The sequence below is a fragment of the Rhinatrema bivittatum genome, chromosome 16 (genome assembly GCF_901001135.1).
Source record: "Rhinatrema bivittatum chromosome 16, aRhiBiv1.1, whole genome shotgun sequence".
Taxonomy (NCBI): domain Eukaryota; kingdom Metazoa; phylum Chordata; class Amphibia; order Gymnophiona; family Rhinatrematidae; genus Rhinatrema; species Rhinatrema bivittatum.
The window spans coordinates 4593601-4616253 of record NC_042630.1 but is presented as its reverse complement, the minus strand read 5'-3'; the positions used below and the strand labels follow the sequence as shown (position 1 = coordinate 4616253).

The window sequence follows — 22653 nt, the reverse complement described above, 5'->3', positions numbered from 1 at the left end:
GAGCTCTAGTCATGAGGGCCTTTGGAAAGAGACATTATGCTGGTGTAGCCCTGCCTCCTGGTGCCAGAACCCTTCAATATCCAAAGAAATGAACTCCTTTTACTTCTCTCCCGCTGGGAGGAGTGGGGTAGCGTTAGGAAAAACTGATCCTCTAGAATAGCATCAATAGACAGCATAAATATCCTACAGAGCAGGGATGCGGCCCACTCCTGCACTAGGCAAAACATGACCGCCATCACCTTGGAATGTAAGCATGATTCCAGGGGAGGAAATGGCACAGTCACATAGTTAGTTTGAAAGAAAACCAGGTGCCTACTGAGCATAACATTTAAGACACAATAGCGGTTTGGATGGAGGGCGTCTTCCTAATTCATCCAAGATGATGGCACAGCCTCTGCACACTCAGACGAGTTGTGGTTGCCCTGATTCAGGTTGCCCCTCTTCACATGCTTCCCATGGCCTGGGAATAGAAATCACCCAGTGAAACAATCCGGTCACCATCTGAAGCATCTCAGCAAGCTCTTGGACAACACGATGGAGCCAAGACTGAGAGAACACCCATTCATTTCATCAAGATATCCTGAAAGCAGAGACCAAAAGAAAGCAGAGGGAGCCATCCACATTGTACACAGTCACAATTTTCTATTCCTCATATACAGGACAGAATTCTGGACAACACTTATGGCCTCCCCTCCCTCTCTCTGCTAATATCAAAGGAAGAAGATTGAACAGGTCTCTGAATTAGTTTCTATCACTGTCTCCTAGTCCAATGCCATCTGTGCATTAAAACATGAAACGACCGAATACATCCCCATGTCCAGTATCTCTTCTGTATCTCATTGTAAACATACTCATGTCTAATACTATCCCTCCTACATCTCAACCCTACAATCATCAGTTCCCAAGCCTGTGCATACCCCTCCTGTATCTCAGCCCTCCATCCATTCACCCTCTCCTGTGTCCGAGTGCTACAGTACAGCCCCCAGATCTATTCATGCTTCCCTTGTATTTTCATGCAACATTTCTTTCCTTCTGTGGTTCCTGTGTATACGAGACACCTCTGAATTAAGTACATGGTCTTTCACATCTTCTGCAGATCTGGTTACCTCTGTATTTCTGGCCGCATGAAATGTGGAAGCAGCAAACAGAATTTAAGATTTAGCTTAGGGAGTCTGCGGAGAAATGGGCGGTAAGAGGCACGCTTCATTTAAGCTTCAACCCTGTCAGCAAATACATTTAGCTCAAATCAGCCCTGCCATGCTCATGGGAAAAAAACAAAGGAAAAATAAGAAGCACAGGTTAGATCATCAGAAGTACAATTTGTAGAACAAGTGACCAGAGAGAAGAGAACCCATCCAGAAATGGGGTCGGTAAAATGCTCAAGATATGGAAAACAAATTTCTCCCTCTATATAAATTTTAAAGTCGATGGAAGTGAATGATGTGGTTAGGAGGGAGATGCCATTGAAGTCTATGGAGGTGAATGATGTGGTTAGGAGGGTGATACTACTGAAGTCTATGGAGGTGAATGATGTGGTTAGGAGGGAGGTACCATTGAAGTCTATGGAGAAGGTACAGAGAAGGGCTACCAAAATGATAAAGGGAATGGAACAGCTCCCCTGTGAGGAAAGACTAAAGAGTAGGCCTTTTCAGCTTGGAGAAGAGACGGCTGAGGGGGGATATGATAGAGGTGTTTAAAATCATGAGAGGTCTAGAACGGGTAGATGTGAATCGGTTATTTACTCTTTCGGATAATAGAAAGACTAGGGGGCACTCCATGAAGTTAGCATGTGGCACATTTAAAACTAATCGGAGAAAGTTCTTTTTTTATTCAACGCACAATTAAACTCTGGAATTTGTTGCCAGAGGATATGGTTAGTGCAGTTAGTATAGCTGTGTTTAAAAAAGGATTGGATAAGTTCTTGGAGGAGAAGTCCATTACCTGCTATTAATTGAGTTGACTTAGAAAATAGCCACTGCTATTACTAGCAATGGTAACATGGAATAGACCTAGTTTTTTGGGTACTTGCCAGGTTCTTATGGCCTGGATTGGCCACTGTTGGAAACAGGATGCTGGGCTTGATGGACCCTTGGTCTGACCCAGTATGGCATGTTCTTATGTTCTCATGAGGTGAATGATGTGGTTAGGAGGGAGATACCATTGAAGTCTATGGAGGGTAATGATGTGGGTAGGAGGGAGATACCAGTGAAGTCTATGGAGGTGAATGATGTGGTTAGGAGGGAGATACCATTGAAGTCTATGGAGGAGAATGATGTGGTTAAGAGGGAGATACCATTGAAGGTTATGGAGGGTAATGATGTGGGTAGGAGGGAGATACCATTGAAGTCTATGGAGGGGAATGATATGGTTAGGAGGGAGATTCCATTGAAGTCTATGGAGGTGAATGATGTGGTTAGGAGGGGGATACCATTGAAGTCTATGGAGGGGAATGATATGGTTAGGAGGGAGATTCCATTGAAGTCTATGGAGGGGAATGATGTGGTTAGGAGGGGGATACCATTGAAGTCTATGGAGAGGAATGATATGGTTAGGAGGGAGATTCCATTGAAGTCTATGGAGGGTAATGACATGGTTAAGAGGGGATACCATTGAGATCTGCATAGGAGAATGATCTGCTTTGGGTGGATGACACTACTGAAGTCTATGGAGGGGAATGATAGGGTAAGTGGATGAAATTGCATGAATTATGGTTGCTATCACAAGAATGGAAAGGACAGTTGGGATTCCTGATTATGCATTACTTTCTATAGCACTGTTAGTCAGCCAAACCCAGTCAGCCCCCCGCATCCTGATCTTTTATGTGTACCCTCTGATGACACTGTGTGCTTTCTGACTGAGGTCATCTCCCTCCTCCGCTACATCAACAAAAGAAATAGCAATGCAGGTCATTTTGGCTTAGCTTTTGAGGACTGCATGTGCCTAAAAGAAAAGGCCAGCCAAGGCTACCCTCCCACTCAAAACGTCCAAGATTGCTGTCTTTTGGAGGAGTGCAAAAAGCATGCATAGTGGTGAGGAGTCCATCAAACCCTCAGAGCAGGGAGTTGTTTTTTCTCCCAGCCTGCTGTAAGTTACCTGTGCATTACCCTGTAAACACTATGGCACCCCCTCCAGCGATGACATCACACGCAGCACAAAATGGAGGCCTGCAGAACAAGGAAACAGCCTCTTTGTAAGCAGGCTCAGAAAGGGTGTCAGTGGCTCTCTAGCAAGGAGACTCTGTACGGGTTGTGGCACCAGCCTTCTGCATGCTGGGATAGGAAACGTACCGGGGTGTAGCGTTGGGGCTCTGCTTTACTGCCTTTCACCTTCTCCTCAGACTCTGGTGAGTTCTCATAACGCAGGAGTTTTGTAACTGAAAGAAAAATTATTTGACATTATTTCCTCTCTGCCTCAGTTCTAAACACCGGCTTTCTCACAGACAAAAGAACATAAGAACTGCCATACTGGTCAGACTAAGGATCCATCAAGTTTCCAAAAGTGGCCAATCCAAGTCACAAGACAGGAAACAGAGAGTAGGATTAAATGGTCAATTTTCTCAGTGGAAAAGGGTAAACAGTGGAGTGCCTCAGGGATCTGTACTTGGACCAGTGCTTTTCAATATATTTATAAATAATCTGGAAAGGAATACGATGAGTGAGGTTATCAAATTTGTGAATGATACAAAATTATTCAGAGTAGTTAAATCACAAGTAGATTGTGATACATTACAGGAGGACCTTGCAAGACTGGAAGATTGGGCTTCCAAGTGACAGATGAAATTTAATGTGGATAAGTGCAAGGTGATGCATACAGGGAAAAATAACCCATGATATAATTACACAATGTTGGGTTCCTTATTAGGTGCTACAACCCAAGAAAGAGATCTAGGTGTCATAGTAGATAATACTTTAAAATCGTCGGCTCAGTGTGCTGCAGCAGTCAAAAAAGCAAACAGAATGTTGGGAATTATTAGGAAGGGAATGGTGAATAAAACGGAAAATGTCATAATGCCTCTGTATCGCTCCATGGTGAGACCGCACCTTGAATACTGTGTACAATTCTGGTCGCCGCATCTCAAAAAAGATATAATTGCGATGGAGAAGGTACAGAGAAGGGCTACCAAAATGATAAAGGGGGATGGAACAGCTCCTCTATGAGGAAAGGCTGAAGAGGTTAGGGCTGTTCAGCTTGGAGAAGAGTCAGCTGAAGGGGGAATATGATAGAAGTCTACAAAATCATGAAAGGGCTTGAACGAGTAGATGTGAATCGGTTATTTACTCTTTCGGATAATAGAAAGACAAGGGGGGCACTCCATGAAGTTAGCATGGGGCACATTTAAAACTAATCAGAGAAAATTCTTTTTAACTCAATGCACAATTAAACTCTGGAATTTGTTGCCAGAGGATGTGGTTAGTGCAGTTAGTGTAGCTGGATTAAAAAAAGTTTGGATAAGTTCCTGGAGAGAAGTCCATTACCTGCTATTAATCAATAGGGAATTGCTACTGCTTGTTGCTGGCATTAGTAGCTTGGGATCTATTTAATGTTTGGGTACTTGCCAGGTTCTTATGGCCTGGATTGGCCTCTGTTGGAAACAGGATGCTGGGCTTGATGGACCTTGGTCTGACCCAGTATGGCAGTTCTTATGTTCTTACCTGGCAATAGTAAATAGATTTTATGCTTCTATTGCACTGTGATAAGTAATGGATATTTCTTAAGTCTACTTGGTTAATAACAGTTTATGGACTTTTCATCTAGGAACTAGTCCAAACCTTTTTTAAACCCAGCTACATTAACTGCCTTTACCACATCCTCTGACAATGAATTCCTGAGTTTAAATGTGCATTGAGTGAGCTGCTGAGTAACTTCATGGAGCGTCCCCTAGACTTTGAGACAACTGATTCACTTTTATTCTTTTCTCTCCACTCATGATTTTATTGACCTCTATCATATCCACCCTCAGTCATCTCTTCTCAAAGCCTAAGAGCCTTCATCTCTTTTCACTCAACGTATAATAAAGCTCTGGAATTTGTTGCCAGATGATGTGGTTAGTGCAGTTAGTGCAGCTGGGTTCAAAAAAGGTTTGGATAAGTTCTTGGAGGAGAAGTCCATTAATGGCTATTAATCAATTTTACTTAGGGAATAGCCACTGCTATTACTGGCATCAGTAGCATGGGATCTTCTTAGTGTTTGGGTAATTGCCAGGTTCTTGTGGCCTGGTTTGGCCTCTGTTGGAAACAGGATGCTGGGCTTGATGGGCTTGATGGACCCTTGGTCTGACCCAGCATGGCATGTTCTTATGTCCTTATTGTTTTGGTTACCCTTCTCTGTACATTTCCTAATGTGGTCTCATCATGGAACGATAGAGAGGGTTATGACATTCTGCATTTTATTTTCCATTCCTTTCCTAACATTCTGTTTGCAATTTTGACTGCTGCCATATACTAAGCTGAGGATTTCAACATGTTAAATCCACCATGATGTCTAGATCCTTTTCCTCGGTGGTGACTCAATATGGAACCTAACATTGTGTAACTATAGTTTGATTTATATTTCCCTATATACATCATTTTTCACTTGTCCACATTCAATTTCATCTGCCATTTGGATGCCCAGTGCAATTTCTCACAATCCGCTTGTGATTCTGATTCTCTCGGTGTGACTTCAGGGGAGTCTCTTTATCTCCCTGTTCCTCACTTCTCCTCCCTGGCTCTATTACTGACTTTGTATGCATGGCATCAAGAGAGTCATCTTATCTCCCTGTGCCTCAGTTCTAATCCCCAGCTCTGTTACTGACTTAGTGTGTGACCTTGGAGAGTCACTTTATCGCCCTGTGCCTCATTTTACCCCAGTAAAAATAATGTTTCTTCTCTATCTTCCTCTTGAGAAGCTTTCCTAAAATTCAGAGAATAATATTAGTATATAATCTTTCTGTGCCAGATGGAGCTGCACGTATGTTTTCTAAGTATTAATTTGCTGGGGTATTGTTTGGATGAAAGGTGCTGTATAATTCTAAATGTATAATATTATTGGGCGGGGGTTAATTATATTTTTTTCTCACAATCACTGTTTTTGTGGTAGGGCATTGACATTTCTCTGAGTGTTGTCGTATTGCTTCCTTACCTGGGGAGGCCATGCTGCTGGGCGTGCTGATGCTGTCCTCCAGCCAGACACTCTGCACCAGGGACTCTCGCTTTTGGGGACCCTCGGGCGAGTACATCAGCTCCTGAGGGGGTTGGAGGAGAGGCAGCGATAAAAAATCCCTGAGTTTGATCAGTAAGGGAGAAGCAAGTGGAGAGGCTGAGAGGGAGAGGCAGGGAGCAGAGAGGGGAAGACAGGAAAAGGGAAAAGAGACAGAGACTAGGACGGAGATGGGAGGGTTTATGGAAGGCAGGAAGGGCTGCATGGGAGGGAGATGCAGGCATTTAAAACAACATTGAAAACACAGGTGACATTTGTTTCATTTTTCCATCTGAAATGACAAAAGATGTGTTTTGAATTGTTTTTGAAATTTAGCGTACACTAAATGGTTTTAGCGTGCTGAAATTATCCAGTGTGCACTAAAAATGCAGAAACTAAATAAAAGAACTTCTGAAAAGTTAAAATGAAATGATAATTCTTCGCCTGCCCCCCCGTGGTGCCCGTTTCCAGAAGAAGCAGCTATGTGTGGAGGGTCCTTGCGATCTTGGGCTTGCAGTGGGATCTGCAGCTGCATATTTCCCCCTTGGCTTGATGGAGTTTGGCCGGCAAACTCCCCTCCCCCTCTCCCTCCCCCAGCACCACCTTTTCCCTTCCTTCCCTCCCACAAGGATGACTCCTGCTTTACCGCGTTGTCGTCCTCATCCTCCGAGGTCTCTTCTTCCCGCAGTGCGCTGCAGCAGCTGCTGGCGTCCGATGGGGAGCGAGAGAGGGGCTGCATCGCGCAGTATCCCAACATCTGGCTGGACAGGACCCTGTTGGAGGGGGTGGGATGGGGTGGAGAAGGACATGAGTGGGCTCTCTCAGCGTTTTAGGGAGAAGTCCGATGAGCGTGCATGGGTCTAGGAGGAAGTGTGTTGCACGCCTATGTGATGCCCATCCCTCATACTCCCTATGTCTCCTATCTCGACAGTAGAGTGGACAGATGTTTTACTGCCATCTGGGGAGCAATGGCACTATCTGGTGGCCGCTGAGCTGAATGCATGTTCGGGTTTTTTTTACTAGGAAATTTGGTTTTCTTTCTACTTTGAAAAAGTGACAAAAAAATGGTTTGTTCACCAAGTTACTGTGAAACTCTTGTCCCTTCTGGCTGCATTTGCACTCCAAATTCTGCCCTGGTGTTTCATAGAATTCCCATTTTCCTGCCTTTTTCTATTGACCAAACCATGTGAAAGATATTCCTGAAACCCCTAGGGTGAGAGAGGAAAGACTGTCGAGCAGGCATTGAGGGAAGCGGATAAGAAATCCGTGCAACGCCTGCCTCCGAGCTCTTGTTAATATTATGGGCTGCCCCCAGCAGCTGTCCCAAGCATTTCTCACTCTTTTTACCTGCTTTTCCTGTTGGGGATCTCCGGGGAACTGGGGCTGGAGGAGCCATCGGATTTCAGATCAAAGAAGGATCCTGGGCTTTCCGAACCTTTCTGAATCCTGTTGGATGAATCCCTGTGAGAGGAGTGGAGGGAGAGTGAGATACATTGAAGGGCAACATGGAAAGAGAATCACATCGTCCTCAGAATATCATTGAATAAAAACAAACAAAACAATCAAGCAAATTCTTATTGAAATCAGGAGGCGGGCTGTTGCGGTTCATTGAAGATAAGAGCTGTAGAGAAAAGTGTTTTTATTAAGTGCTATAATACAACATAAATCTTAGACCTTAAATAATACAGTACCTTATGGAGAGGAAGCAATGCCGAGCAAGAGACCAACGTAAACTGCCTCTGAAATGATTTTACCCATAATGGAGAAATGACTTACCTGATACTTTTGTTTTCCTTAGTGTAGACAGATGGACTATCGGACAAAATACACACCAGAGTGTGTATCCCATAGGCTGCTTTCATTTATCGGAAAGTACTAAACATTCATTTGGTGTTTTAAAATATTTGAGTAAAACAAGAAAAGACAATTGGTTTTGACATGAGAGAACTCCCCCCAGCTGCCTCCCTCCTCCCCCCCCACTGATCCCCCAGCTGCCCTCCCGTCCTGTTTTTGAGAATGTCAGTCATCATTTTTGCTCCATTTGGGGCTGGGGTAGTTATGCTGGGGGGGGGGGGGGTGCAGGAGTTCTGCTTCCTGTTTTAGGACCCTCCCTGTACCTGTTCTCTTCCAAAATGTTTACAATCCCAATAGCGCTGCTACGGCGTCCATGAAAGTGACTGGCGCGGGAGCGCGAGGGGCTCCTCCTGGGGAGGACGAAAGACTGTGGGGAAAAAAAAACGAGGAAATCACACTGCAGGCAGATGTTGGGAGGAAGTAAGATGGGGGTTTGTCAGGGCTGGAGAATGGGGTGAAAGAAGCTTATCATGGATGGGGGAAGGGAGGAGAAGGATTAAGGATTCATGAGGGGCAAGATCCCATCTCAAAGGCGGGCATAAGGTGGGGTGATGTGTAAAAAAGAGGTCCACGTGTACAAAGGGGCCAGACAGACGGAGAGTTATCCTGAAAAGCACAATTATTTAAAACCTTTATCACTGTTTGCTCTTAGGTCATGGTGGCACCTCATAAATCTGGGACACGACTGTTAGTCCCCAATTTATCATCTCACACCTTCCCAACAGTATGCAAAGCAAGTGTCCCAAGGAATACAGAATTCCCCCCACCCCCAAATCCTTACCTCGCCCAGCCTCTGGCAGTGTATCGCCTCACTTCATCAAAGATCTTCACCCACCCATTGATCGCCTCACTTCATCAAAGATCTTCTCCCACCCATTGATCGCCTCACTTCATCAAAGATCCTCTCCCACTCATTGATCGCCTCACTTCATCAAAGATCTTCTCCCACCCATTGATCGCCTCACTTCATCAAAGATCTTCTCCCACCCATTGATCGCCTCACTTTCATCAAAGATCTTCTCCCACCCATTGATCGCCTCATTTCATCAAAGATCTTCTCCCACCCATTGATCGCCTCACTTCATCAAAGATCTTCTCCCACTCATTGATCGCCTCACTTCATCAAAGATCTTCTCCCACCCATTGATCGCCTCACTTCATCAAAGATCTTCTCCCACCCATTGATTGCCTCACTTCATCAAAGATCTTCTCCCACCCATTGATCGCCTCACTTCATCAAAGATCTTCTCCCACTCATTGATCACCTCACTTCATCAAAGATCTTCTCCCACCCATTGATCTATTAGAGACCCTAATAAACACAAAACTGTACATCAGGAACCTAAGATCCCCATATAAAAGGTCCCTATCAGCTTGCCCAACTACACCTCACCCCATATGCACAGACCACAGATAACTCTGTCTCTAATTGCCTCTGAAAGGATAGGAAATCTTGACCTGATTTAATTACATTAAATAAATGAATTTTTCAACTCAGTAAAATGGTGATGAATTACTGATGAAGGCAGCAAGATATGAGATATGAGACAGGAGAAGGGAGAAATTCAGGAACCGAACTGATAAGGAAAATACTATTATGGTTAGCAGATTTGGATGGTGAGAATCAGGAGCTGGAGTGAGCAGTGAAGGTGAGAGTGACTGTCTTACCGCAGTGATGGCCTTGGGTCCCTCGGTAATGCTGGGGGGGAGTGCGAGGTTGGCTGTGGCTGGGCGATTCAGTGCCGGGGGGTGCTGCTTCCTCAATGCCATCCCTGTGGCATCTAAGCTTTGGCTGCGTCCACGGATCACGCGCTGGGCAATCAGCAGAGAGACAGACAGACAGAGAGAGACAGACAGACAGACACATGGGAGGAGAGCAATCACGGGTGTGGTGATGGAAGGGGAATGGATGGATGGACACTGCTCACACGAAGAGTTAATTCTCTTCCACATCGGACACTCCCAGCTTCTCCGTGGCATGGAGATTTCTCACAACATTTCCCTGACCATCAGAGACCTGTTCAACCCTGGATATTATTTCAAAGGGGGAGAGAGAGAAGGGAATGCCAATATCAACCCTCCCCCGCCATGTCCGAAAAACTGACCATGCCCAGGACAAAAATGAACAGCCGGACCCAATAACTCCTCAGCCTCAATAAACTATAGCACTACAGTGAATTGTAATGGGTCCTCACTACCACTGCCACCACCACCACCTCTAGTGGCAAGCAGAGGAGATATCAGGGCTCCCAAATCGTGCTCAGGAGGGAAGGCGTGCCCAGTGAGCGATCCTTAGCATTGCCACAGGTATTGCCTCTTTCACTTTCCTTTTTCCAGGGAGGACGTGCTTGCTATACTGAGTGGTGCGAAGCAGCCTCCTTATTAATAGGGGGAGATTGTTTGTAACTGCAGTGACAGCGAGACTGCAGGCATCCAAAGCCTTCACAACAGGATCCCCCATCCCCGAAACCTCCTCAAACACCATTCTGCCCTGCTCCGGCACTGTGCTTTGAAAATACTTGTCTGAGGAAGGCATTAGGTTGAAGTTGTTCATTGTCCTTCTGGCCCCAGAATTCAAGAAAGAACTGACTAGGATTGAATGCCCAGTTAAAAAGAAATTAAATCCAAAGCGAGAACAATGTAAAAAAAAAAAAAGTCATGCAATTCTTCCCTGCAGCCACCAAGAGGCATCAAAACTGTCCCGGGAAGGTCAGAATTACTGTTCTTGTCTTTCTCCCTGTGGGAAATAATTGTTCTTTTCACAGGACGCAGAATCCCGGCCAGAGTCGCCCAACAGAACGTTCTTCCTCACCTTGAAGTTCTCGAAGAAGCCTCCGCCCCCGTTCTCGATCTTGTCATCGTCGCCCGCTAGCCCCATCATGCTCCGGCTGCGCAGCTGCAGCTCCTCGTACAGGCTGTCCATCAGGGCCCCTCGCGTGCGCTCCTGCAGGGGGTGGAGTGGGAGTGTAAGACGGAAAAGAGGTAGCAGAGAAGCCTTGGGCAGGCGTAACTCGTAAAATAAAGGTGGGGGGAATTAGTTAGGGCTGGGGTGGGTTAGATAGGGGAAAGGAGGGGAAGGGGGGGGGGGGGGCGGAAGGAAAGTTCCCTCAGAGGCCGCTCTGGCTGCCGATTTTGCACAGCCTTGCGCGTGCCGACCCTGTATTTTATAACATGCACGTGGCAGCGTGCACAAGTTATAAAATCGGGAGATTTGTTCACCCTGGGTTGCACGAACAAATCTACTCCCGCGCGCACCTTTTAAAATCTACCCCACTGTGTATAAAAGTTAAAGGGTCACCCTAGCCATATTATGTTCTATTAGTTTATTTGTATGCCAGTTATGTTGAGAACCCTAAGTGGCTAACTAAAGAACATGCATAGTAAAACAAACAAGTAAAATCAATATGAATTAAAAGCAATTAAAATAACATAGCATTAAAACTAACATAAAACAATGGATTCAAACAATGAGGAATAAACATTTTGGATGAACACTTTTATATAAAAAAGCATGAAAGAAAAGGAAAGTTTTAATTTTTTGGGTATTCATATTTTTGGTGTCCCCTATTTTTGCTATGGTATGGCACATGTATACACAAACACACAGTCTACACGGAGGTTGAGGCTCACACTCATGGAGATGATTCTCACCTCAAGTTTGGCGAATTTCTCTGCCTTGTAGCAGCTGTACTCAGCATTTATTAGCTTGGCCAGTAGAAAGTCCCGGAATTCAGAGTCCTGGAAGGGAGCAAGGAAGATCAAACCCATGATCCAACATTTCTAATATGTGGCAGGGAGTGGAGAGAGAAGGATCACCATAAGGTGCAGGTAACGTGATGAGGTGAGTGAGAAAGAAAGAAAGAGTATTCTTTATGATAACTGCAAACTAAGAGATAAGCTCCCAATATCGTGAGGTTAAGAACGCCACCTCGAGCTTTTCAGGATTTAATGGACATCATAGGATGAGTCTGTGACCTGCTGTGTTAACTTTTCTTTCTCTGGTTATGCTAATATCTGGGTAACTTGGTAATGAGCCAGTAGTCTGTAGAAGGCATGGTGTAATAGATTTTCTATGCAAATGCCAAAGGACCTGGATCCTGTCTATGTAGGTAGTGTAGTGGCTGTTGAAGGGGTCTCTGTTCCCTAAGGAGATGCCACACCTCAGTAGAAATGGCGCAGCACATTAAGGATGGGCAGTTTGGTCTTCTTCTGCCGTCGTTTCTATGTTTCTATGACCTGCTAGGTAAACCAACCTTTCTGAAGACAGCTGGATTTGGAAGGGAGGGTCCAAAAAATGGGACATCATCTCGGGCTGTGACAGAGACCTGAAGAATGAAGATAGGAGAAAAGAAAGCTGAGTTCCAGTGATTTTCCTTACTTCTTTTACCTGTCATGATTATTCCTATCACATATCCATTTAGCCATCATACATCCTTGGTTTGCTAATCCAGGCCACCAGGGTGTCATCTGGTAAGTCAGCCATTCCACCGCTGTGCCACTATCTCGTCATGCGTCCATGCCGTACAGGCAGCCAGCCAACCAAGACGCCAAGCAGCTGGAGGCGGCCAAGCAGCCAGCCACCCGCCACCCGGAGCGCGGCAGGGGCCAGCCGGACAGGCAGCAGCCAACCACGACGCCAAGCAGCCAGGCAACCAACGAGCCGCAGGCGGAGGCGGCCAAGCAGCCAGCCACCCGCCACCCGTTAGCGCTTCATTCTTCCATCCTTACAGTCATCCATCCAACCACTACTCCAATCATCCATTCAACCACTATCCTCATTTCTTTATTCTTCCAATCATCCATCCACCCTCCACCCTTTATCTCTTCATTCTTCCATCCCTTCAAACTTCTATGCACAATCTCTTCATTCTTCCATCTCTCCAACCTTTATCCATCATCAATTCCTCATCTTTCAAGCCTTCGTGCTGTCATCACCCATCCCACTGTTCTTCCTTCTGTTTATTCACCCACTCAGTTAGTCAGTCGTTCTCCATTCTCCATACATCATGGCATAACCTGCACATGTAATCCGGAAATTGTGACCCACTAAATCTGAGAGCCAGCAGGTGGTGCCTACCTTGTAGAAGGTCTCTCCCAGGTCCCCATAGATTGCTTGCACCACCACATAGGCATGCAGAAAGTTGGAGGCAATCATGTCCGGGACAAAAGGAGTGTTTTCATCCTGGAAGACAATGGCCACAATGTCGTTTCCTATGTGGCGTTTGCGCTGTAGCTGGGTGAAAAGAAAGGGAACAGCAATCAAACATGGAGTGTTAAGAAGAAGGCTTCCGGCTTCTGCCTCGGAGAATGGTAAATGTGGAACGAGAGCTTGTTGTAATGAGGTCACACTGGAAACAACTCCTTTTCCTCCCTCTACCTTGTTGACGTCTCCATTTTTTCTTGTCTTTCTTCAACTCTCTTCTTCAGTTTCCTGACTCCCTCCCCCCTCCTCCTCTTCATCTCTGTAGCTCGCTTCCTCACTGATTCTGTCTCCATATTTATTTAGTAGAGAGGGAGAGAGTGGTAAAGCTGAGATCAGAGAGATTCTGAGATACTGCAGCAGGGAGGGAGAATGAGCAGAGACTGTATGGCCTGCAGGTCTTTCTCAGCATTTTCTGTCTTTCTTTTCCCATCTCCCTCCAGTAAATATTCGTTTCCTTTCATCTACATCTCTGTGCATGTCTGTCTGTCAGTTGGTCTCTCTATATATGCCTTTGCTTATCTGTATGCACGAAATTGTGAGACCAATGCCAGGGTAACTGACCTGCTGAGGGTCTCCCTCTAAGTAAGGCAGCTTTGTGGACACATGGAACATGATTTCCTTTCCTCGGTAACTTGTGTAGACAGACTCAGTCCCCGTCTGACCCCGGGTCACATCTAGGCCGCCACGGAAGCTGAGAAGAAGTAGAAGAAGTTCAGAAAAAGTCATCTGGATCAAGGCTGGGATATCTGGGAAGAATATATTGGAGGGACAGGAGGAAGGGGGATGGTGATCTGCTTTATCCTCTGCCCTTAGCATGCAACAATCTGCTGTGATTAATGGAAGGCTACAGAAGGCAAAATGACTTAAAGCAAGGAACTTACTAGGCGTTGAAGCCCTGTCTTAGTGTTCCTGTCTACATAGGACAGTTATGAGAAGGGCTCACCCTTGAAAGTCCTGCAGCTGAATACGTTCACCCAAGAAGTCCAGAAACTCAATGAATCCCAAACTTTCCTCATTGTTCCTGAAAACCTCCTCCTCTGTGGTCTGAAAGAGAGGAGGAGAGGGGGATATACACAGATAGGAAAGGAAAGCAAAGATGGAGAGGGAGTGATGAAGGTGCCAACAAAAAGAGTGGGGTGGAGAGAGAAGGGGAAAGGTGGAGGGAGGGGAGGGGAAAGAGGAATGGGAAGAGAGGGAGAGGAGGACTTGGAGTTGAAGGGAGAGGGAGAGGGCTGCTTCAGAATTAGAAGAGCACTGAAGGAGGGAATGAGAATCCCGAGTGCTGTAATCTGAGTTAATGAGCATGATCCGTTATCACAGCATCCATCCCTCAATAGCAGATGGGCCAGCAAGAGTTCAAAGAAAGGGGAAATCATACCAGTCAGCATTTTCCTGGTGGGTCCAGGGCAGCCTGGGACTTGTCCTTCTGTTTTCTTAGAAAGGCAGGAATCCCATGTGCTTAGCTACATCAGGAATCAGGTTGGTGGAGTAAAAGCAGACCCGGAACCCCATGGTGACCCTCAGGGAAGCTGAGACAGAGGGTGGGATTTCTCTTGTGGGTGGGGGGTTGGAGGGAAGGATTCTCACCTGTCCAGACATCTGATAGATGACTCCAAACTTAAAGTTATTGCTGATAACATGTTCATCAAAGGTCACTATGAGCTGGGAGGCCTGAAGTAAAAAGAAAACACAGCTTGCCAGACGACCAATACAGCAAAACTACTTAGTGGGCTTTCTGGGTGAGCCTAGAGAGGCGAACAACGTGGGGGGTGGGGGGAGATTGGTCACTCCTCCTCTCCACAGAGGGAGGGAAAGAGGGAGAAGTATAGAGCAATGATATGTTCTCCCAACCCTTGAGGGCCACAAACAGGTCAGGTTTTCTGGACTTCTCTAAAGATCTTGCATACAGTGGAAGCAGTATGCATGCAGATATCCTGAAAACCCAACTTGTTTATGGCCCGCAAGGGTTGAGAGTGATGCCACTCTTATAGATTCACCCTAGAAGGGTGTGTGTGGGGGTGGGGGTGAGAGATCACAGGATGAATAAAGGGGGTCAGAGGCACAGATGTAACAGTCTATGTCTCCTACCTTAGGATAGAGGACTGGGAAGCACCTGTCCACATTCACCTCCTCACACAGCAGCTACAGCGAAGGGAGAGAAGTGAGGCTATTATATTCTGTTCTTGGCATAAAATTTTAAAACAATATTAATTCCCCAGCAACTCAAATAGAAATGGGGGAAGACAGGTTATATCTTAAGGCAATGCAAAATACATTGAAAAATAATGGAACAGTGGGGGAAAAAAAAAATTGCATTCTGATTATTGGCCACCAGATGGCAGAATTGTTCCATAAACCAATCCATTAATCAGCTTCCTTTATCCTGACTTTTCAGGAAATGTGATTGCTATTAATTAATTATTTATTATTCTTCACTTCCCTTTCGCACCCAATTGAAATCATTTAATTTAGTCTGGCTTCCTGGGTCAACAAATTTAAGGTGAATATAAATATATTTTAAGGGCAGTTCAACTGCTCTCCCGCCTCATTCTTTTTCCAGCCCTCCCCTTCCCTTCTCTGATATTCACTTGTCCTCTCATTTTCCTTCCCCATCTGTTGGTCTCCTGCCCTCCTCTATCCCCCTCCCCCCCCCCCCCCCCCCACACACCCTTTAGCCACTCGCACCTTTGCCATCTGCACTGCATTCGGGAGCTCGGTCAGACAGGAGACGGGGATGAGGTCGTGTTTGGTCATTGTCCTCGATCTACAAAATAAATCCCCCCCCCACCAAAGACATGACATTTAATGTATGATGCCTCCTCTCCAGATGTCATCGGGCCTTGCCCCTTCCTCCCCCTTCATACCTCAGCAGCAGCCGCAGGTGTTCCTGCTTCTCCACCTGCTCGTACCTCACAGACAGCACCAGGGAGCCCAGGCTGGGGTCGTTTGCGTAGAAGTTCTGATGCTCCTTCAGAAACAACGAGAGGTAAGGGAGGAAGCCCCACAGTCATGGCAAAAAAGCAGCAGGGGATGCTAAAAAAAAAATACCCAGCATTCTAGATGGCATTTACTCCCCCCCCCCCAGTCTAAAAAAGCTGCATTCACCCCGACACATTGCAAAATACAACTATTTGTGAAATACCCTATGTGGCAGGAACTAGGAATCTACCCATCCAGAGGGGCCAAACCCTAGAGGATTCCTTTCTCCCCTCCTCACCTCACCTTTCCAAGGAAGTGCTTGCGGTAGAGTTTGGCGAGGGGGTCACACTCCAGCTTTGGCTTAATGCCGGGGGCTGCCGGCTGCTCGGTGGCTGAGCTTGGGACGCTGTGAGAGGTGCCCTCTATCCAGTACCCCCCAAACTGGGGCAGTATGATGAGGGGGTAAGGTCTCCCCTTCCTTAAAACCTGGAAGGGAAAGGAGAGAGGGGGCACTTAGGGCCGAGAGGTCCCTCCCTGGGCTGTGCTGCAGACAGATGGAGGGACAGATGGATAGAGAGACTGCTTACCTCATGGATACTGGGGTAGGGGATATAGTCCTCTTCTCTCTGCAAGGACAAGAAAGAACAGATGAGCTGAGGTGTTGGGGCAGAGGCAGATTAATAATTTGGAGGCTTTTAACCTATCTTTCCAAATTATGCTGATTCATGTACAATAAATCCATGCCTCAAAGAGCTTGGATACCTAAGGCAATGAGGGATAACATTATGTTCTCTTAGTCTATAGGGAATTGCCATTGCTTGTTGCCGGCATTACTAGCATGGGGTTTATTTCATGTTCGGGTACTTGCCAGGTACTGGTGACCTGAATTGGCCACTTTTGGAAACAGGATACTGGCCTTGTTGGACTCTTGGTCTGACCCAGTTTGGCATCTCTTAAGTTCTTCTGTTACCCAAGATCAGCAGGAGAGGCAGTGGGAGAAGCGAGATGGGAGCCCTGGCTCCCCTGATTCTCAATGCATTAATCTAACTGCTAGGCTACTCCTCACAGGAATCCCCCACAGAGATGTCACCTCACCCAGGTCATCCCAAAGGCTTTGATTCAGTTCTGCTTTTCCCTTCCTCTCCTTACAATTGCATTTGTGGATTGCTAGGGAGTGGGGATGGGGGCAACACCAGCACTGTAAGGCTTGTTAACCAGAATGAAATGGTGACCCTAATCCCCCCCCCCCAACTCTGCATCCCTAACTGTCCCCTAATATTGCACGTTTCCCATAATCCCCTCAGTAGGTATAAGGTGAACAGAGAGAAAATGATCCAGTCCTGGTTTTACCATTTCATGCAGGGAGATGTAGTTTTGAGTTGTCTTAAGTAAGGGTAGAAATCCAGCTCTTTGTATGCACTGGGGCTGGGAAGGAAAGTCTGGGATCCCTGGCACCATAGTGGAAAGGGTCAGGTTCCTGTACGAAAAGATGGAAAGAGTGGGGCAGACAGCTGGAGGATGGGTTGAGATGGGGGGGAAGAGAGGGAGGTGAATGTGGTGGAGGAAAGGAATCGTGTGCCAGAGACAGTGCTTAAGAATACCTTGAGAGGGTTAGGAAGGGAACATCTCTGATCATCCAGGCGACTCCCTGTGGGCAGAGAAGGAAAGGAATAACCGATGACTCTGAAGAAGGGATGTGGTTAGTGCAGTTAGTGTAGCTGGGTTCAAAAAAGGATTGGATAAGTTCTTGCAGGAGAAGTCCATTACCTGCTATTAAGTTCACTTAGAGAATAGCCACTGCCATTAGCAATGGTAACATGGAATAGACTTAGTGTTTGGGTAATTGGCAGGTTCTTATGGCCTGGATTGGCCACTGTTGGAAACAGGATGCAGGGCCTGATGGACCCTTGGACTGACCCAGCATGGCAACTTATTATATTGCTAGGGACAGAGACCATCATAGAATAAAATGATTTATCACTGATCATGTTTAGATGTTTCTTTATGTCCTTGAATTTTTGTACTTCTGTGGTTCAATAAAAATGTAAATTGCAAAAAAACCAAAAAGAATAAAGTGACTTCCTTGTCGACACAGAGAGTCAGTGACAGAGCTGGGGATTAGGACTGAGACTCTGGGACATACAGGGACCCTCTGAGTCCCACAGAAAGCCAGCGACACGGTTGGGATGAGAGCTGAGGTAGGGGATTATACTCTGGTCCCTATTTCCTATAGGTCCTCCTCTGGTGACTATGAGTTAGCCTGATGTGTGATTGTCCTCTTTGTATGCCCAGCGTATCCCATGATGGCTTCCTTTGCACAAGGACACAACACGAGTTACCTTATCTCACCTGGTGACCTGGAAAGGAGAGGGGGCTTGTATCATTCTTTCAAACTGAAAATGCAGATTTAGAGTCAGGGGAAGGGCAGGGATGGATGGGCCCCAGGCAGTATCCCGGCCTTAGGGTCCCCCCTCCCCCCTTCACCCAACCACCCACGCCCTGCTCCTGCACATTTTAGCCTTACCCTTTAATCTAACCCTGTGTGGGCCTTTTCTAGGCTTGAGCCCCTGGTAACTTCCTCATTCACCCTCCCCCCCCCACACATTTTATCTGTCACTGGGGAAGGGTCTTACCTGCATTTTCTCAATCATTTCAAAGAGGTCCACAGGCTGTGAGGAGAGAAATGGAGAGAGAGTGAAAGTTTGTGAGGGAAAGAGATCAAGAGATGAAGAGATTGAGAAATGGAGGAAGTTATCAAGGGTTGAGCAGAACCTAAGATCTGAAATCCTCTCACTGTGACCTCTGAAAAGTTGTCTCACCTTGCTGTGACTGCTGAGTGGTAGAGGTGAGGAGATGTCCTGTGTGGGGGAGTCGAGGACGTCTGTGATGCAGCGTTCCACCTCCTCTGACTTCCTGAAGTGTGAGGGAAGAGAAAGATAACACTCAGGATGGTCGCCTTGGAGAGCTCCCCCCCATATACACAACATGTGGCACACACACACACAACGAGTTACACAGAAGCGCACGCATGTGCACGCATTTATATTGCTGAGTTACACGCACACACACACACACCACACACACATACACACACACACACAATGAGTTGCACAGAAGCGCAAGCATGTGCATGCATTTATATGCTGAGTTACACGCACACACACACACCACACACACACACATACACACACACACACACACACACATACACACACACACAATGAGTTGCACAGAAGCGCAAGCATGTGCATGCATTTATATGCTGAGTTACTCACCACGCACACACACAATGAGTTGCACAGAAGCGCAAGCATGTGCATGCATTTATATGCTGAGTACTCACACACACAACACACACACACACACACACACACACACACACACTTTGCTTGGGATTGTAATGGATGTTACGCTTAAAGGCTGCAAAACTGCCCTGCTTTCAAAGCCATTTTTCCACCTTGCCATTCCCAAAGGAAAAGTAATAGCCCTATGAGACGGATTTTCCAAACTCATCAGGGAAGTGCCACATGTATTATCCACGGGGCTGCAGAGAGCCTTGGCACCATGCCTTCTTGCGAGTAGACAGCAGGTGGCAGCAGTGGGCCAGAAAAGGAAGACCCTGCAATCAGGTGACCTAGGAATGTCTGGGGGCTCAAATTCAAACTGAGCTACTAAAATCCACAGGAATTTTATTCTCTTCCAGAAAGGCCACCGTACTATGAACGCATCCTGCCCACATGAGTAAAGGGACTGCGAATACCACCTGAAAAGAACTTAGAAATGGTTTGTGGTTTGCCTTCCCCCCTCCTCTTGGATACCATAAAGCTTTTTATTTGATCTTTCTAAATTGAAAGCATATTCTCTGGGGGAGTTAAAGAGGTGGCAGGAAGGGGTTCAGGACTCCTTTACCAGCTGTAGGAGCAACCGATGCTGTTTTCAATATGGTGGATGGGGATTTCCTACAGGTTTAACTATTGCCTGTCAACATCAGTAGCTCTCCTGATTTCCTGAATGTACATCCCAAAGTACTCAGGTATTCTGTAATCAGCATTCCAGGGATCAGGAGAGGATTGTGGGAAAGCCAAGCTTGGCCCATGGTATCCTTCTGGGAGTTGGGGTCTCTGGGCTGCCTCAGGGTCCTCAGCAGCATCCATCAGGACCGGCTGCTTTCCCTCTACCCAGAAGGGATTTGTGCTCACCTAGATCCTGTGCAAGCGAAGAATTTGTCCACCCTGTATAGAGAGAAAGGAGGATCAGTTTAATCTGTTCCTGAAAGCATGGCATAAACCTAAAAATAATCACAGCCCAGGTGGACTCTAGCAGCGCATGTGCAGCCCCTGCTTACCCTCTCTGTCTCCCCTCTCCTGTAGTCAATGAAGACACCAACAATTAACCCCACTGTCAATAAGTGGACCAGTAAATGCTATGGAAGGCTCCAGTTTGCCTGTTTCTGATGCTGAGATTCACGAGATAGAATTTTAAACACTGTTTCACCTCCCCAGAACGGGTCAAACAGCTGGGGCAGATCTGGTGGAAAGCAGGTGACAAATGCAACATGTGCTGTAAGCCATGGGTGGTGCCTGGGAATCGGCCATAAAGTTCAACAAGAAGTCATATATTTTTCCAATGAGGTGAAAGGGACTCGTGTGGGTACCAACAGGCAAATAAGATATGGGAGTGGAGGAGGAGAGGTGGGTGGAGTCCAGCAGTGCTGATCTAAGCCATAAGTTTCAAGGAGATCCCAATCCATTGTATTTCAAATCCACCCCATCGCAGGTGCAAATAACTGCTGAATGCAGTTTATAACAAACTTCCCAAGTCTCTTCCTCATCCCCATCCCAGCATCTCAAGGGACTATCCTTGCCCTAACAATTTGTCTGGGTTACCAAAATAATATGTAAAGTGGGAAAGATAAAAAATACATCAAGGCAAAAAAATCCCAGATACAATTTCTGGGTTCTGGTGCTGGTCCGTATTGTCTCTTCTCAGATCCCAGTTCTGGCCCAGATTCTCTCTGCTCGGATCCCGGGTTCTGGTGCTGGTCCGGATTCTCTCTGCTCATGTTACATTTCTCGCCCAGTGAGAGGATCCCACAGACTCTGCTGCTCTCGCTGCTGTTTCTCCTCTTTCCCCCAGGATTAGACGCAGTTTTTCCTGCTCCTTCTCTTGTGGGAAGTCTGTGATTTTCTCTCTCAGCTTTGGGAAATGTGCGTCTCTTCTCTCTTTGCATTTTGCACAGTGCAGGGGAAATGCATGGCTGCTTCTGGTGCTGATCTGGATTGTCTCTGCTCAGATCCCAGATTCTGGTGCTGGTCCATATTGTCTCTGCTCAGATCCTGCGTTCTGGTGCTGGTCCGGATTGTATCTGCTCAGATCCTGCGTTCTGGTGCTGGTCCGGATTCTCTCTGCTCAGATCCCGGGTTCTGGTGCTGATCTGGATTGTCTCTGCTCAGATCCCAGATTCTGGTGCTGGTCCATATTGTCTCTGCTCAGATCCTGCGTTCTGGTGCTGGTCCGGATTGTCTCTGCTCAGATCCCGGGTTCTGGTGCTGATCCGGATTGTCTCTGCTCAGATCCTGGTTCTGGCCCGGGGGCAGGATCCCACAGACTCTGCTGCTCTCACTGCTGTTTCTCCTCTTTCCCCCAGGATTAGGCGCAGTTTTTCCTGCCCTTCATTTTGTGGGAAGTCTGTGATTTTCTCTCTCAGCTCTGGGTAATGTGCGTCTCTTCTCTCTTTGCATTTTGCACAGTGCAGGGGGAAATGCATTGCTGCTTCTGGGTTTCCAGTAGTGCACTCCATGCAGTCTCTGGTTTCTTCAGTTTTCGGTTCAGTTTTTGTCTGTATGTTCCTGTTTCTAATTTGCGACCCCTTTTCCATGTTCTGCGTGAGTGGCCGAGTTGAGGGATTCTGCTAGCCATGTCGTTTCTGTGCAGGGCTCTGTTGCAGTCTGGCTCCTTCTATTTTCCCAACAGGAAGTTTTAGGGTCTGATGTAATATTTGCAGGGCTGCCTTTTCCTAGGGAGTTGGGTGGTTGCTATGTGAGTGCTGCAATGATGGCAGATTTGCTATTTCTCCTTTTCTTTTTCGGGTTGATCCAGTTGCTCAAATCAATTCAAGTGGATGGTTCAACGGCCGTAGAAATAATGGCAGCCCAGGGGTAGATGCTTGGTAGGTCATTGCCTCAATGTTGTGACATCATCATCTGGTCTCCCGCATTTCCACAGGGACATCCCATTTCCTCCCGGATGACAATATTAACCCCACAAAAGGAACCTCTTTCACCCCCTCCCCCCAATGCACAGAGTAAAGCTGTACCTACCCTCCATAAGCACCAAAGGTAAAACTTCTCTTCCTGGAAAACATGGTCTTGAGGGAACCTTACAAAGGGCCTCCTGCATGAAAAGTCCATTTAATAGCTCCGCTCTGCTCAGGCTGCCTCTGCTACCTCCCGGTCCTGTTAGGATGTGGCTCTCTGTCTCTGCTGGAGGACTCCAGCTCA

At 46.7% G+C, this 22653-nt stretch overlaps 1 protein-coding gene across 1 annotated transcript; it reads right to left on the bottom strand.

Moving 5' to 3' along the window:
- Window positions 1–7520: 7520 nt before the first annotated feature.
- On the bottom strand, window positions 7521–20307 carry LOC115078459 (rap1 GTPase-activating protein 1-like). The gene is made up of 18 exons (XM_029581373.1): window positions 20132–20307; window positions 18973–19066; window positions 18787–18822; window positions 16741–16779; window positions 16457–16639; window positions 16099–16202; window positions 15920–15998; window positions 15323–15376; window positions 14822–14905; window positions 14178–14278; window positions 13796–13925; window positions 13109–13264; window positions 12285–12356; window positions 11683–11769; window positions 10844–10975; window positions 9700–9843; window positions 8295–8398; window positions 7521–7638 (listed from the first exon to the last, which is right to left on the bottom strand). Exons 1-18 carry the CDS (start codon window positions 20305–20307, stop codon window positions 7521–7523), a joined length of 1893 nt encoding a protein of 630 aa, XP_029437233.1.
- Window positions 20308–22653: the final 2346 nt, after the last annotated feature.